The sequence below is a fragment of the Gavialis gangeticus genome, unplaced genomic scaffold (genome assembly GCF_001723915.1).
Source record: "Gavialis gangeticus isolate Ggan-Ray unplaced genomic scaffold, GavGan_comp1, whole genome shotgun sequence".
Lineage (NCBI taxonomy): Eukaryota > Metazoa > Chordata > Crocodylia > Gavialidae > Gavialis > Gavialis gangeticus.
Window position 1 is genome coordinate 129,605,829 of NW_017729024.1, and position 17,397 is coordinate 129,623,225.

At 41.7% G+C, this 17,397-nt stretch overlaps 1 protein-coding gene across 1 annotated transcript in view; it reads left to right on the plus strand.

Annotated features, from left to right (window-relative positions):
- Window positions 1–5,525: 5,525 nt before the first annotated feature.
- CRHBP (corticotropin releasing hormone binding protein) overlaps window positions 5,526–17,397 on the plus strand; it is an 18,131-nt gene continuing 6,259 nt past the window's right edge. The window contains exons 1-6 of the mRNA XM_019518317.1: window positions 5,526–5,666; window positions 6,117–6,210; window positions 6,856–7,013; window positions 10,673–10,883; window positions 12,203–12,351; window positions 15,645–15,762. Coding sequence (XP_019373862.1) covers window positions 5,586–5,666; window positions 6,117–6,210; window positions 6,856–7,013; window positions 10,673–10,883; window positions 12,203–12,351; window positions 15,645–15,762 — 811 coding nt within the window. The 5' untranslated portion in view covers window positions 5,526–5,585. The remainder of the gene's footprint in view (window positions 5,667–6,116; window positions 6,211–6,855; window positions 7,014–10,672; window positions 10,884–12,202; window positions 12,352–15,644; window positions 15,763–17,397) is intronic.

The following is a 17,397-nucleotide window of genomic DNA, read 5'->3' on the forward strand; positions in this document are numbered from 1 at the left end:
CCCCCCCCCACACACACCTCCTGGAGCACATCCATAAATGCCCTTCAAGACCAGTATCACTTTTAGCTGTGAGGTTCCTACCCTCACTTGGGCTCTTATTTTTGAAGTGGGAGACAATTACAAACACTTAGATGCCACATAGCATCCCTTGTTCTTGGCAAATTAATTTTGTTTTGACATTTGTTTCTTTTACCTGGGTTTTTCCCCACTTACGTACTATAATTGAAATCCCCTCTCTGAAGTGAAAGCTTATGAACGCCTACAAGCTTGGAGCAAGTCACTCAGAATTTATAGTTCATGCCAGGAGGATTCACCCAAGTCTGCAGTTTGAACTGGGCTTTACCCACCCAGCTCTATTGACACTAGATTCTGTTTTTGACATGATGCTCCATGTTGCATTCACACCGTCGGCCTTCTGAGTTGTAATTCACCAACAGAGCAGCTTCAGAGATAAAAACCACCAAGTCAACAATATCTAAGAGCTTATACTTATGTCCTGTTTATGCAACTTTCACTAGTTTTGCCACTGACAGACTGCACTAGTAATGCATTATGGCTGCAAAGGTTGCTAGCATAGACAAGGTCCCTATAATGTAATTAAAAACTGGATTATTTAGCCCACTGTAGGGTGAGACTGGAGATGTGATTTATTATGTGATCTAATTTGCTATTAACACTTGCTAAGACTTGTTTTTTTGTTATCATGAATCAACTTAATGAGAGCAAAATAACACCCATTGTTTTGCCCAAGGGTCTGCTTCACATTTAAGTTGCTGTTTACTTACCCAATGTTTTTAAAAACATGTTAAAAGGATACTGTTAAAACTTCTGACAAACCTTCATTTGTTTCTGTTCATCAAAAATCACATTTCTACAACAACCATCTCTCCGCAATGTAAAGTTTGGCAAGAGTCTTATACAAGAGGACTGTGATTGGAAGCAGGCACCTGTTCAGGGTGGGGGGAATGATGAGGGAGAAAATGTGCTGCAGCAAAAGTTTTAGCTGAGGAACTGAACTCTAAGCTAACAAGTAAAGAAGCTGGCACTTCACTGTGGGGTTGGATTAGATCCCCATTTAAAAGGAACAAATCTACATAGCACTACCCCTTATTCCCAGCACATAGGATCCAGGTTTAGGTTTTACAAGATGCAATATTAAAAAAAAATATATCTTCATTAACTAAAAAAAACTAAGTGGGGTGGTTCAGAGGGCACAGAAACCACTTACCATCCCATGAGAGGGAGTCTCCTGAAGTGGATGAGTCACCTACAGATGTAAAGCAGGCTCCTACACCTCTCTCCCACAGCCCTTGGCACACAGAACACGTGAAGGCTGGAGAAGGATAATGCTTTGCTCCCACCATCCCTAGCTGGTGCATGGTCTTTTGAGCATCATAGCTGGCTAGTGTAAGCTAGAGCAGTCCCCCGCTGCTTCCACTGATTTTTGGGGCTATGGCTAAGAATTGAGGAGCTATAATAGTTTTATAGTTCCTAGCTTCTCATCCTCCCTCCGCCTCTGCTAAGTCACAGTGTATGGTTGAGGGAGGGAGGAAAAGCATCCTTTATCATCAGCAGCAATCCCTAGCAGCCAAGGATGATTGTATTCCATAACAGCCATCTTCAGACCTACAAATAAGACAGATGAGGCCAATCCAGGATTGACAGACTGGGTTGTAGCTCAGGCACATGTTTCCGTGTGGAGTGGATGGCTCTGGGTTTCTTGGTTCAGTCCATGACATGCTGTTTCTGCTGCTCCTGTTTTTCCATCTCCCATTGTCATTGCAAGATTTCAACACACTGAGATCCTTTCAGCAGACTCTTCCTCCATTTTGGGAGGTCCTTCACTAGTGGGTTGAACAAATAACACTGATTGAGCTTCTCTTCAACATTATCTAGGAGTCCTGTATCCCCTGCAACATAGCAGAGAAAGGACCAGCTGTTCAGAGCATGCTTCATTCAGGTATGTCAAGGCTGCTTCTGGGGCAGTAGAGGGGGGTGGTGGGAAACTCAGGGGATGGGGATGTGGAAAGGGAACTCCCTACCTCCCCCACTGATTCTATCAATTCAGCATAGACATTGCAGGGCACAGCCCAGGAGGTACACATTCAGAATCGAACATTAATTTCCTCCTTACCCCACGTGTCATAAGTTAAAGCTTCAAGTGCCACAACAGGCTGCTGACTGGTCACCCTGCTTTATGGACTTATAACAAACCTAATTCAGCAAAAACACTTCATGCAATAGAGTCCAACAGAAACATTTCCCCGAGAAAATTCTGATTCCTCAAACTTGTTTGCCATATAATCAAGCTTCATGTGATTATATGTCATTCATTAATGTAAGTATATTTGAGCAAAGTAATTATGAAATATTATAGCATTCTGAAGCATGAAGCAGCTTTTTATGGAGACTGACAGGTAATTTCAGTTTTCACAGGGGCATGGACAAATGATTCTTGCTTTACACAAGGAAAACTGGCTTTACAGTACCGGAAATCTCCCGATTTATTTCTCAGTAAACGGATGCTGTAGCAGGCCTTCTGATACAGCAGCCATTGAAAGCACTGTTTTAAAACAATAATGTCATTTAGTAGATGTGTGTGATTTATATGTTTCAGACGGAGGTTTAAAGTGTTTTGAAAATATTGTCATGGTGTATTTTCCTCCAGATGAATCTCTTCATAACTGCTTTTAGGTACTGTATTCATATTAAGCGCCTGGTTTTAAGATAATGATGCTGACTGAATTTGAAGTTAAATTTCATTTCAGGTTCCAGAAAAGTTCCATCCTCATTCCAGTTTCCAACCAAGCCTTGAAGTGATGAGCCACTACAAGTGAAACTGTTTGTGGCCAGCTCAAAAATGTCTCATACAGGGAAACGGTTCAATTCACAGGGGCATCCAATAGTTATTCAGTATGATCCTGAGTTTCTACAAAACTTGAGAGATCAAGGATCTCTTCAGTGGGTGCGCCTACATGTTCATTAATGTGCCATAGATACTGCGCATTTAGTTTAGTACTTCCTTAATAAAATAGTAACTAGATGTTCAGTACTTAGAGTTACTGCACAGTAGCGCCGGCCCACATTTATTTAGTGATGCTTACTACACATTCACCTAATAACACTGCACAATAGGTTATTAGCATGGTTATTGCTATGACATGCTATTGCACTGTGTTATTAGGCTAATGTGCAGTAAGTGTCTCATGTAGATGTGCCCAGTATTAGTAATCTTTTAAGAGAGTTATCTGTTGAACATTCTGCAATAGGTTTACATATCAAATAACACAGTGATCTCTGAAGTGTAACTGCATCTGGTTTATGTCACTACAGTTGATTTCATGACGTGAGTGGCTTGTCGTCTGTTATAAGATTGAAATAATCAACACTTTGCAATAACTCTTGTACCAAACATTCATTCTCCCCTGGGATTCAGTGCATGTCAAGGCCTGAACTATGGATTATGGGCTTTAGTCCTTTTAGGTAACTAGCTTTACATCAGTTGAAACCAGGGACTAGATGCTGTGATTCCTGAAAAATGTAGCACAGGCATGAAAGCCTGGATTCTGGGCTGGGGTGGAAAAGAACTGCATCCCTAGTCTTACGTGGTGGCATTTCAGCTATAGTTGTAACTGTTTCTAGGCCTATCAGTTTAGATTAGTGATGCTTAGCCAAGATGATGTGGCACTTGGGGTGCCCTGAGATCCTTTCAAGGGTGCCTCAAGTTGCCATGCAGTGTTAGCAATGTTAGGCACATAAATATGATTTATAAGATAAATCCAGAGATTTCAAATAGGAATTCACAATGCTAAAAATATTCTGAGCTGTTGTGGTCTTTCTCAGTTCTTTGCAACAGAAAAATTCCTCCATTATTTTTCTATAATAAAAAAAATGAATGAAGACTAAGAGCTAGAATTTTCTGAGGGGTGCCTTGAGTCTGAAAAGGTTGAGAAATACTGTCTTAGATAATGTAATGCCATGATCTTTGGCTTACAGGTTTTTTACAGTTATTTTTATTCTATTTAAAGACTGACTATATGGTAACAGAAGCTGAATGGCACTAGCTTCTCCAAAAGGAGTACAATGGAGACCAGAAATGTGAGTGGAAGATATTCTACTGTAGTCCCTCCTTGTTATGAAACAGGGAGAGAAGGAGCAAGAGTCACTGGGAACATTGTGTTGAAGGAGTCCAAGGCATTCCCATAAAACTTCGATGGGATTTGGGCAGTTAATCCCAAGTGCCTTTGAAAACCCTAACCCAAATCCCCAGAGTCTCCAGTATTTCATGGCAGATTCATTGAGAATGATTGATTTTAATTTTTTTTTAAATCACTGAATCAACCAACAAACTGATTTCTTAGGTCAAAGAGTTATTTCAATAATTTTGAAACATAGCCTGGTCCCAGCATTTTGAAGTGGCATGTAGACTAGACATTTGAAGAAGTGGTAAGTCCTTAAGAAGAAGCTATGAAGGAGTAGGCAGACATTTCTGTGTTTATAAATTCTGAAGATATTTTGCAAAACACAAGTGACTAGATGAAAAAACAGGAGGTAAAAGAGGTTACATGAAAGTAATCAATAAACTAAGAACTACATGATAGTTAATTCTCACCTGGTGAGGGATGTGCTCCAGGCTTCTCTGCTGCTGTGGGAGAATCCTGTTGCTTCCTGGTGTTTCCTTTGCCTCACGGAAGCCCTTGATTTTATCTCCACTGAGTGGCACCCCTGTGACTGACGGCAGTTGTTACACTGAATATTTTGCCCCCAGTCAAGACAGGGTGGAAAGGCAGAGGTATCCAGCAGGGCCTTCCTCTCCCTGCGGCTGGAAGGAGAGCTTCCACTCCAGACTGCACCTGTTGTGCAGTTCCTCTTTGTCCAAAGAGGAAGCCACCTTTGCCTACCTTCTTCACAAGGCTGTTGTGAAGATTGATTAGTTAATGCTTATATTGTGCTTCATAGCAGTTTGCTAGACTTTGCAATGGCAGTTTTCCAGTAGTATTGGAGAATGTCTGCTGTCAGAGGGTCCAGATAAGGCTTTGTCTGAACAGTTTGATCTGTGATTTGAGAAAGAGTCCAGCTCTGTCTCAGTACAGAGAACCGAGGTGCTGCTGCTGCCTTTCTTGGGTAACTTTGAAATGTCACAGCCACGCATTGAGATTCCATGTATGGCAGGGGAGGAGTGGGGGAGCCCTTTGCTTTCTACTTTGCCTTTGAATATGTGGGGACAAATCAAGGTGTGCCATCCCAGTTTTCCAGGTTCAGAGGGATTCTCATACTTCCCTCTGCAGCTTTCTTAAATAAGTCAGACAGATAAGTGGAAAAGACATCTGCCAGTGAGGAGCTAGACCAGCTTGGAAATCTGTGGCTGTGATTCGGACCCTCGTCATACCAACGTACTTTGTCATTGAGGCAGGAATTCAGTTACCATGGGTTACCCTATCAGTACGGGGACCAAGTGCCTCCCCTTCCAACAGTTCTATAAAAAGGGATTGTCAAAGAGATCCCACTGGCTCCTGCCTTTCTGCACAGACAGGAAAAAACTTAGGCACTGTGAGAGAGGGAAGTACCAGAGAGGGAGTGTCAGCATGTCTTCTGCACTCAGATTCCAGTGCCACTTCTTCCTAATCTTCTTGGCAGCCCTGAAGGGGGAAACCAGATACCTAGAGGTGAGCATTGCAATTGACAACTATCACAGCCCATCATACTTGCTCCAGCTTGCCATTCTAGGTTTAGTGGATCCGGTGTCTTTCCTCTTCTCTCCCTCCCCTCCACCCCCCACCTTTCATTAGAGCTGACCGTAGAGCAGCATTAAAAGCCTCATCTCTTCTCTCCCTCCCTCCCATTTTCCATGTTCATTCTCCTTTTCTCAGCTTGCTTGCATTTTTGTTAGGAAAACCACCATTCTCTGTATGCCTGGGTTGATCTCTCTGCCTTCAGAGACCAGATTGCATTTGGTATTGACAGCTCCTGGACAGTTTCAAACTGAGCTTTGTCTGCATAGGACCATTCCTGGAGGAGGGTGCCATTCACTGATACTTATTTCTGAGAAACATAGAGTGGCTTCTGTAATCAAACCATTTCACTCAGTCCCAGCTTCTTGTTTTTCCTTCCCCCAGGTGAGGGACACTGGCGAGGATGATCCCTTTTTGCTCTTCAGTGCAGACCTGAAGCGAGAATTGTCTGAAGGGCAGATCTACCGTCGGTCGCTTAGTGAGTTTCTTTGTTTCTCTGCTAAGGAGCTTTTGAAATGGGTGCAAGCTCTGAAATGGGGGTCATTTGGGAGGTGAGGGCTGAAAGTACTTGTGCATGTGTTTGTGTGTGTGGGTGGGTGCATGTGCACATGTACATGCAGGGGGATAAGGATCAGGACTGAGACCTTGTAAACTTGGATTCTAGGCTGAAGGATCTTAGGACTCCTGGGCTTTGAGGTCAGCTGCAGGGTCCTGGCTGCAGAGAATAGGGCATGGAGATGTCAGCCTGGAGCCCCAGCTCTGAGGTCCAAATCCTAAATGCTAATAGGAAGAGTAGCTTTCATGGAAGAGGACAGAGTTTTCATAGTGGGTCACATGGAGATGAGATAAAACAGATCTGCTATGTGAACTGACCACACATGATTTTCCGCTCAAAGATATTTTAGCACATCAGTCTCTTTCCTCTTACATACACATACACTCTTAGTCACTATTATCTCCTCAGTACTCAGCACAGCAGCCTTATAACCCTTTCATCTCAATCTCCAAAAAGGTGACGTCTGTCTCTGTTGCTAGCTTGCACAGTTAGTGGGAACTGTCTGCTGCTCTCTGTTCTGTGAGAGGTGCTGAAATGCAGCTGGTGGCTCATGCTCTCTCTCTTCAGGATGTATTGACATGCTAAGTATAGAGGGGCAGTTCACCTTCACCGCAGAGCAGCCCCAGCTACACTGTGCCACTTTCTTTATTGGAGACCCAGAGGAGCTCATCACAATAGACTATGACTTTGTAAACATTGACTGCCAAGGAGGAGATTTCCTTAAGGTAAGATGCTGACAACTCTTGATACCCTTTTCCTACTTAAAACAGCAAAGTATAAAGCATTGCAGTTGTGTCAACTGGAAGAGGGGGAATGAAAGTGATAATATATTGTATATGGGGGCTGGGGTAGGCGTTTCAGAAGCAATGTTCATTGGGACTGGTGTTCATAAAGCCCATAGGCACTTTTGAATATTCTCCTCACGGAAGAGGGGGTTATGGTGCAGACTGAGAACTCATTCAACTGCTGTAAGAGAGATTCCAACCTTTGCCAGAGGTTTTTTTTTTCTCCCTAAGCAGGAAAAGCACGTCTTTACTCAGTTCCTATAGTTTATATAGTGTATTTAAAAGAAAAGTTGGATCAGCATACAGCAATCCTTCTAGCTTAATTCCTATTGCATTGCATCGCATCATGAATCATATGAACTCTGTATTGTGGCTCTCATGAGCACTGTTATTGCTGCAGAATATGCACTTAACGGCCATTTAGAATTAGCTTATTAATGAGAGTGGCTCGATTAATTATTTCTTTTAAATGGTCCCAACAACTGTTCAGGACACTCTCTTTGGACAAATTTCACAATTCAGGGTCAATTATATTGCAGGACCAAGAACACTTCACTGGAAATCTTTGATTGCAGGGAGAAATTTTGACCAAGATCTCAGTTTTGTTAATGAGACTAGTAAAAGCTTTAATGTGCATATTTAATCCCTTCATCTTGTAACCTGATCTTCATATGGATATGGTTGTATGCATATAGATCCCAAGTGGGGATCTGTTGATGAGGAAGGGCAATAAGATAAGGGGATGTAAAATGAACAGAGCCACCCCTCAGGCTTTTGACTTCCCCATGGAAAAATAATATAGCCTCATGCTGGAGTTCCTCTCCAGCCTCCACAGACACCACATTGCTAGGTTGGGGAAAAACAATGCCATGGGTAGCAATTATAGTCTCCTGTGCATACACAGGAGACCAGAATTTATGGTCTTTTCTGTTGGGCCAGAAAAAGTCACAAAAACCTTCATGAAGGGTCAACCTTGTGGAGTTTCCCTCCCTCATGGTGGTACATTGTTGCTCAGTTTCTTAATTATGGTGCAGTGTTTCTTACCTATAGCTTTTCTCTAGTGTATTGTGAACAGCCACATCAAGTCATTCTATAGAGGGTTGCAGCTCTAAAAGACCTGGGGACTGATCCTGCAGTCTTTATGTAAGAAATCCTCACTCAGATGAGAACTGGCCCTTTGTTTGTAAGAGCACTACAGAAAGCGATTGAAGCACATTAGGGTATTACTGAGAAGCAATTAGGAGGCAAGTGCATCAGTGTTAGAGAGTAGTTGCTCAGTTAAGTTAAATCTAATGCAGATTTCTGACTGACAAATTTTCGTGAATATTACAAGGGCTAATCTAATGCTTTTTTATTGTAATGAGAGATTTGCAGAGTGTGCTGTTCAGATAAGGGTAAGCAGTGTCTGCTTTGTTTCTTTACCATCAGCCTAAGTCTCAGAGTGAGCTGAAAAGGACAGGTACAGAGGAAGAGAGGGCTGACCTAACACAAGCAATAATATTGCACTAATACTTCCTTTAAGACTTATTGGGCTGATTTTTCAAGTTGAAATGCTAGTGCCAGTGTTCAGAAATGTCCATTATCCAATTAAATCCATTGGTAAAACTTCCTGATGAAATAAATCATTTTCTGTGCATTGACAAAAATCTCAGTAGCAATTTTAACCCCAGGGAAGTTAAGGATACAGAATTTTTTTTATTAAATTGATGGTTATATATTAGGTCTGTGCAAAGCTTTAGTCCCTGATTCGATTTAGCGGAGATTCGGCCTGATTCAGTGGCTGAATCTCCAAATCTGAATTGAATCAGACGTCCCTTTAATCTCTCTGAATTGAATTGGAACCCTCCAAACTGATTAAGAGAGATTCAGAAAGATTTGGCAATTCGGACATAGACACAGCTTTAAATGTTTTTTGTACATACCTCTAGGTAGCAGGCGGCTCATGAGCGCTGCGATGCTGGGGCAGATGGAGTGTCCCACAGAAGCGTGGGGGGCTCCCCAGCATGCTTGGCAGCAAACCCAGAAGCACTTCCAGGTCTGCTGGGGAGTGCGCAGGGAGGCCCACCCCCCTCCCTCCAATTCCCTCCCGACTCAGCGACTGATGCCTCCTGGGTCTGGGGAATCAAATCGGGGACAGTGATCCGAATAAATGAATCGAATCACTTTCCCTGATTTGGGCCAAATCCAAATCTGAATCAAATAGGCCCCGCTTCACACACCCCTATTACAGACTACTTAGCAGGTGTCAAATAAAAGTTAGCAAATCCCTTACTGTTTAAGGTGCTTTACTATAGTTGGATTATCAGAATGGTGCAAGCTGTAATTACAGCACTTATCTCTAAGATAAAGTACAAACATTAATATTTAGGTGCATATGGCATGTTCAGCATGAAATAAGATACAGAGATGGGACCAAAATCTATCCACAGTGTGTAGTGACTGTAGTGTACTGTAGCCTTACAGTGCAGTCACTGCCATATACCAATACCTAGTGCTGAATTGATGTTAAAGGTGTACCAAATGCTTTTCTTCTCAACACAACCCACTGGAAATCAAAGAAATCATGAGATAAAGCAACATTACAATCCCCCAAACCTCAGTTAACATATTTTATTTCCTAAAGTTCATAATACCCAAAATACCAGGGGGTCCTACAAGCTTCCTTTCATTTCATATACTTAGCCACCTCATATGCAGGCATTTACTTAAACTTTTCAAGTTTTTTACAGTGAAACCTCTTGCCATCAAACCCTTGCAAATATTTGGAGGCCATTTGGGTTTAGGGTGGGATCTAAGAGTGCATTGTCGTTGGTGAGGATGATCTAGACATAGCAGCAGGGATCTGGAACCAGGAAGACAGGATGTTCAGTGGCTGGTGAGCTGGATCAGCCACTGGTCCAGCAGTGGTGTAGGTTGAACTAGGGTGTAGATAGTGTCAATGAGTGGATGTTGACTGTGAGGTTACATTTTTTTATCAGCCTTCATGATGCAAAATCCAATATTATGTCTCTGCAACAAAACCATTTCCCCAAACAATTTAGTGTTGTTTCCAGGGACACAAAGCTTTCTGAGAGATATCAAGTCCAAAGTGACCTTGTTAAAACAGAGGAGAACAAAAAACTTAAGACCATCTGTAAACGTGTAAAAAAAAAAACAAAAACAAAAAAAACAAAACAAAAAAAACAAAACAAAAAAAACCACCACAAACAAAAAACCAACCCCCCAAACAAACAAAAAAAAAACAAATACAAAAACAAACAACAAAACAACCCCCCCCCCAAAATCTTCCAAAAAACCAAATCTGTTTTTTTTTTTATTCCTTTAGTGTTTAAATACTTGTGCTGGTTGAATTCTGCTTGCAGTAGATGATTGTCAGATTGATCACTTTGATATTTCATGTCAAAGGAATTAAGGGTAGGATTTTTCAAAAGTATCTGTAGAGCAAGGAGTATATTGAAAGTAAATAAGTTTTGTGTTCTTGATTCTCTAGAGAGGAAACTGCAAATGGAGCCACTGATCCAGATCTGTACTCCTTTAGCTTTCTGGTGGCAAAATGGTAACTAAAAAGAGCTAATGTTTCAATTGCTGAATACTTGTAGGTATTTGATGGCTGGATACTCAAAGGTGAGAAATTTCCTAGCTCCTTGGACCACCCTCTTCCCACTTCACAAAGATACATTGATTTTTGTGAAAGCAACAACTTTCAGAGGAGCATCAGATCATCCCAGAATGTGGCAATGATCTTCTTCAGGATTCATGAACCTGGGAATGGATTTACAGTCACAATAAAGAAAACTACCAATCTCTTCCGTAAGTCTGATTTTTTGTATTGTCAAACGGATTACATTTGGGTTAGAAATCTGAACAAACGTGTTACTTTCCTTTTCATTCCTTCTCAGAAATCTTTTAAATTGACATCATGCAGCTGATAATGATGGTTCTATACCTCATAATGTGCTGAGGAATATCAACATTTATTGATGTGGGCTAAGCTTGTGCCTCAAGTTAAGAGAGAACATTCTTGAAGTATATATGAGATGTTAAGGATGCTTTCTATATTTAAGATCCAAGGAATTGTTATTTAAAAAATTATTTTCATTCTATAATATTTGTGTGCAAAATATACAGTGACTAAGGTGTTTTCCAAGGAAGTAGGTGATGTAGGTTTGAAATCCTTTAGGCAAAGGAGCAACTTTAACCCTGGTCTCCCACTTCCTGGGTAAGCGCTCTACCCATTATATATTGTATAAAAGGTGGGCATCACCATCATCACCTCCATTTCCTCTGGCTGCACCTTAAAAATGAGCTCTGCTGTGTTTTTCCAGAAAATTCTTGTAGGTGTCTACCTTTAGGAGTAGACCCTGGCCTCTGTTTCTTGAGTGGGTCTCCCCCTCATGCCTCCCTGATTAAGATGCTTAAGCTCAAGAACGTTGCTCAGACACATTATTAGTGTATTAGTATTTTCTGTTAACTAGCTGTGGGCAGCTCCCTGCTCAGCATGGAGGGTTTTTAGATTGCCTTCTGAGGCAATTCACTCTCTCCGTGTGCTGGGTAGGACCCCTGGCATCTAACATGATGCTGAGGCATATAACTTGGAGGTGCTGAAGCCCCTTTTCTAGATCTTGCAATGAGATTGGTGGAACTCCATGATGCTGCAAAAGTCGAGCCAGGCAGAGTCAACTGAAGGACTGAAGTCTAAGGTACTCAGGAAAGATTTTAAGTTCTATGATGTGTGATGCTAGGCATTTCTAGAGGACGAAAGCCACTAGCCAAGGAAAATGTCGTTGTATAAAACATCCTTTGTCATGCTGATGATATGAAATCATAATAAAATGAACTGTTCATTGTTAGCATATATTATTTTTAGGAAAAAGAAGAGTAAATTGTACAGTGCAGTGCAAAAATAAGTCTATTTTTGGGATGGAGTAAGAAACATGTTGGGACAGTCAGCTATAGTTGCACCAGATGCAAACCCGCATAACATTATAGAATCTGGCCATATACAGTTAAGTCATGGGGTGCAACTACATCAAATGGTCCAGAACACAGTCAGATGCACATACCTTTGCTATAGGCAGATCATGACTACTGTAGAAATAATTTTGTTGTGTCTTCTCCCTCTGCTAAAGCCTGCAATGTCATCTCTCAGACTCCAACTGGAAGGTTCACTATGGTAATTCCTCATCAGCACAGAAACTGCAGCTTTTCTATAATTTATCCAGTGGTGATAAAAATATCTGACCTTATACTGGGACATTTAAATGGCCTCTACTTGAAGGTGAGTTGTTTGTTATGCAGTCAGGTACTACATTTAGCAGTAGTGTAGGATGGATAATCAAATTACACAAAGTATTATTTCTGTATTTACGATTATTAATATTGTTAGTATGGACAGTAAAAGCAATATTATTAGTATTCTTATTGACTAATGTGAATATTACTAGTCACAATAAAAGCTAGTGATATCATAAGAAACAAGGAGTCCAGCCACAAAGAGCCGCAAGTTGCATTTGATGCAATGTAAGTAGTACTAGTGCTAAATAGATAAAAGGTAATGCTTCTGTAAGGTAATTTCTAGGTCTTTATTTATTTTGTAAATAAGAATTTATTTATAATGGATCCCGTCTCACCCTCCACTCCCCCTTATTCGATGGAATTAGGGAGGAACTTAATTTTCAGGATGGGCACTTGGGTTGGGACTCTATGGAAAGATAAGAAGGGAGCACTGGGAGCTGGGCCATGGGGAACCCTGTTAACTGGACCCTTCTGAAGAGCATAATAACCCATTTTGCCCACAGCAGGTATTTACTTTACCCTCTGGTGATTCTGAAAGTCTCTATCCTCCAATATCCCTATGCCATTCGGCACTGACTATAAACAAAGTTCAAGAAAACTGTAGTGCATCTATTGTTATGGTACATATTGCTGTTCTTTTTCTCAAGTGGAAGGATTGCCTTGAGAGTGGGTTAGTGGTCATGATGCTACTGCACAAACTCCAGGGACAGAGTCCTCCCTCATCCAGACCACTTCTGTTGCAAAATGATATATTCAGGACTGGCACAGAGGAAAAAAAAAGGTCACTTACTGCAACATGTGATAGTTCCCCACTGGCCTCACCAATCCTGGTATGTTGGATACCCCACCCACTCTGTGACTGAACTGTCATAGCTACTCTTGGGGTATAAAGACTTCCTATAAATACCTACCAATAATGAAAAACCTTATGCAGGCTTTGGTTCCCCTCATCCTGCACAGGACTCATGGAAGTTCTTGCTGTGGGTTTGCAGGGACAACTATAGAGTAGCTGTAAGCCATTGAGGAGAACAGACGGAGAGACCAGGACTCCAAAATGATTATTGCAATCATCTGGTCTGGACTTCTGTAGAAGACATGCTCTTCTGCCTCCCTGAGTGAATCTTTGTTTGAATTAGAGCCAAAATTGCCAGTGACCGAGAATCCCCCACTACCCTTGTTCAATTATGAAATCACTCATCACCCTCACTGTCTCCAATCTAATCTTGTTAAGGATGGATGGATACTTATACAGCTTTGGGAGCAGGGTGGGAACACAAATAATCTGTACCCAAATGCATAAGAAGGAAGCAGTCCTCTCTGTAGCTCAGCCATGGAGTAACTTAAAGAATGATATGCAACCTGGAGCTTAACAGGTGCAAGGGCACCATGAACAGGAGGATCATGGACCAGGGCAAAAAAAATCCATGCCCTTGGAGACTGGGGTAAGGGACTGAATCCCTTGTCCCAGCAGGAGATCCATCTTGGCTCCTGTGTACAACTATCATGTGTCTGTTTGTGTTGTGATAAAAAGAACTTGGGGTGGAGAAGAATTTTAGAAAAGTACACAAGGGGAGGAGAGTGAGCACCAGGGGAGACCAAGAGGTGAAATGGGTTGGTATGGGACAAGTGGAAAGGTGAGAGGAAGTGAGCAGAAAGCTCCTGCAGAAGAGGGGAAATAATATGTGAGAAGGGACATGGGACAACAAGCTGAGGGGCAGGGGAAGGTCTTAGTATATACTTATACATTTTCTCTTGGAAGAAATGAGTAGGATACTGTGCAGAGATCTTTAGCAACAGGAAAGTTTTAGGGGTGAGTTAAGACTGGAGAATGGGTAGCTGGGATTGTGAGTGTGGGTTTCAGTTTAATGGGAGAAGTCGAGTTGCTTAGCTAGGAAGACAGCAGAACTGAAGGAGAGGAGATGATGATTTTGTAATGGAGGAACTCAACCTGCCCATAGGGCTTCAACCAGAGGCATTCTGCAGTGTGAGAACAGGAGCAAAGGAAAAGGATAATGAGGATGAGCCAGGACTTTGGGGATGATCCAGAATGTGCCTTGCAGTGAGAGAGAGGAGTAAGTCAAGGGAGGAGGAGAGTGAGCACAGACAAACCCAAGTACTATGTCAACAGAAGAAAGAGAAGAACAGGCACAGAGGAGAAGACTGCAGGAAGACAAAAAATAATCAGTGCTGATAGACTGGAAGTTATGGAATGGCTGAATGAAAAGAGACAGGAAGCCAAGGAGCGGTGAGTGAGATGGAAAGAGGGATTTCCAAAAGGGGAAATTTGGCAACAGAAAGATTGGAGAAGGAGCAGTATTTGGTGAATGCCAGCTCATGTGAATGGCTGTTTTGGATATAGGAGCTTGTTTGACTCATTAGATTATCCATGACTTTACATCTTGGAGGACCCCACCTCAAACCAATAACCATGTGCAACCTTGCCTTATTGCCATCCTGGCAAGGACTTACATAGCTGTCTCTCACCGAAAGGAAATGTCCCGTTTAATCTGGTCTTAAAATTGCTTACAGGATAAACAGAAAACAATTAGGTCTCCTAAGCATGAAAAAACTGTCCTTGCTCAGTCATTATAAACTAGTGGGAAATGATTGTAGATCCAGTCCCATATAGTTCCATGTCTTTTCCCCACTTTCACTAAAATCCCTGTGCCAACAGTGATATAACTGTGGGTACAAAAGTGGCTAAAAAACTAAACTACTGTCTGTTTAGCATTTGGTAGAAGTAGCAAATGAGCCTAATGAATGCCACAAAAGGGGGACTGTAGGAGATTCAGTAGGGGAAACTAGCTGAGCACAGCCCTGGCCAGAAGTTGGAGCAGCATCATGGGAGTTAGTGCAAAGTAATTGCTGGCAATTAGCATAAGTACAGAAAAGGAAAGCACTGGTTTTCTAAGAGAAGATGGGAAGACAGTCCCTTGTTCCTCAGCAAAAATGCTCCTCATTTCCACTTCATTTCTCCATTGACTAAACTTTGCTCAGACAGCATACATCAGCACAGCTGTAGCATCCCATTTGTTTAGGAGAGGATGGTTTGCATATACTGTATTCATCTGGCTAGAACCAACATGATCCAAGTCCTTAATTGCACATAATTACCAGTAGCTGCAAAATACATCTACAGCTTTCTTCATACTCTCTTAAGGAAATTAGACTTGTTAACTTCAAATCACCTGCAGGTCCTCCTGGCTGCAATACTGTAGGTGATGGTGATATTCTGAAGGTTCTTAGCAAATCAGTTTTCCATTTCTGTCTATATAGAAACCATCAGCAAGCTGCGCAGGAGTGGGAGATTTTGTGGAGCTGTTGGGAGGTACTGGATTAGATCCCTCCAAGATGTTCCCTCTAGCTGACCTGTGTCATTCCTTTCATGGCCCTGGTGAGAGCAGCTTCCGTTGTCTTCTGTTTACATTTCTGGATGATTAACTAATTCATTAGCAGGAGTACAGTAGAGATCACAAAACGTGAGTTCTGGGTGTCCTCACAAGCTTCACATATAGCAGAACACAGGAATTACAGTTGTTCAGAGTGATATAGGATAACTACAATCTCCTCACCAGAAAATCATTAGTCACCATAGCTGTTTTAAAACATGTAGTATTACAGAGATGTTAATAATCCGTAAAAGATCCCAACAGAAGGATGTAGGCAGAGATCCATGATGAAGTCAAAGCCAGTAAGGCAAATTCTGAGCTGAGTGGGGGTGGGAATCTTTGATACATCACATAGGATTTCAAAGGCTTCTTCTTTGGCAAGATGAAAGGGCCCTATTTAATATCAGAATTTCAATCCTTTTCTTCATCATTTGGGACCTTAGAGAAGCTCTAAACCACTGCTTCCTAAAGTTTTCAGGTTAGTGACGCCTCATATGAAGAGAAGTTTCACAATCCCTTTATATTTGCTTTACAAGAGTGCTGGAGATCACAATAATAAGCCTGTATAATTTTTGTGTGCGTGTGTCTGTAAGAGACTGAGAGAGGAATGTTTCATCATGAAGGTTAAGTGGGGGGGGAGGGAAGGGGGGCAGGGAGAGTAAGATTTTCTTTGCTTCTGTTTGTAAGGCATTGAAAAGGTTGTTACAGCTTCTCCTGACTGTCTTACTGACAACCACAGGTTCACGATCCAACATGTTAGAATTGCTGCCTTAAGCTATATTAAAGAGAATAACAAGTCTCAAACAAAATAAATGCCACTGAGCATGTACAGTGTTCCTATGAGGTAACAGTGCTATCAAGGCAGCACCTGAATGCAGCATGAAATCAAGCTACAATTAGAGAGAAAAGGGAATTAAATCATACAATGTTACCTAATCAGAATAAAACATAATAGTTGGTAGTTTGTGGGGTCAGGGTGCCTTGAGATATAAAGCACTTTGTGAGCTCTCAGGTTGATCTGCAAGGGTTAGTGTCCAATTCTTCCTCAGGTGGCTCATTACAAAGCAATGTTTGGTAACATACTTACCTATGATCAGGTTTAGAGCTGGTCCTAAGATAACATATTTGGAAAACATGGGTAGAAAAGAGAGAAAGCGGAACAGACTGGATAGAGCAGTGTGAAGAGACAAGGCTAAATCTTGCAGAGCTGTCTCTCTGAAAAGCTCCAGACTTCAGGAGAAACTCTGTGCGCCAAGACCTTGCAAGCTGAAGACTTGGACTCAGGCAATGAAAAGAAGGGAAAGGAGTGAATTGGGAAAGGGAGAGGAGCAGGCAAAATAAAAAGGAGAAGATACAACAGAAAGCATGAATCAAGGAAATAGAAACAAAAGTATTGGAATTGGGAAGGAAAAGAGGAGGACAAGGGAAAGAAGGGGAAAAATTAACAGCATCAAAGGGCCAGTTTTGAGAAGAATGAAACCTGATGGATTAGCTTCTGTATGATATACTGCCATATAGATTCATCTTTCTGTCCTGGAGAACTCATGCTCATCATAGAAGAGATGTTCTTGGGCTCTGATAAAGGGATAGGACAAAGCTATTTATATCAAAAGGTATATGTCATTGTGTGGAGGACCTGA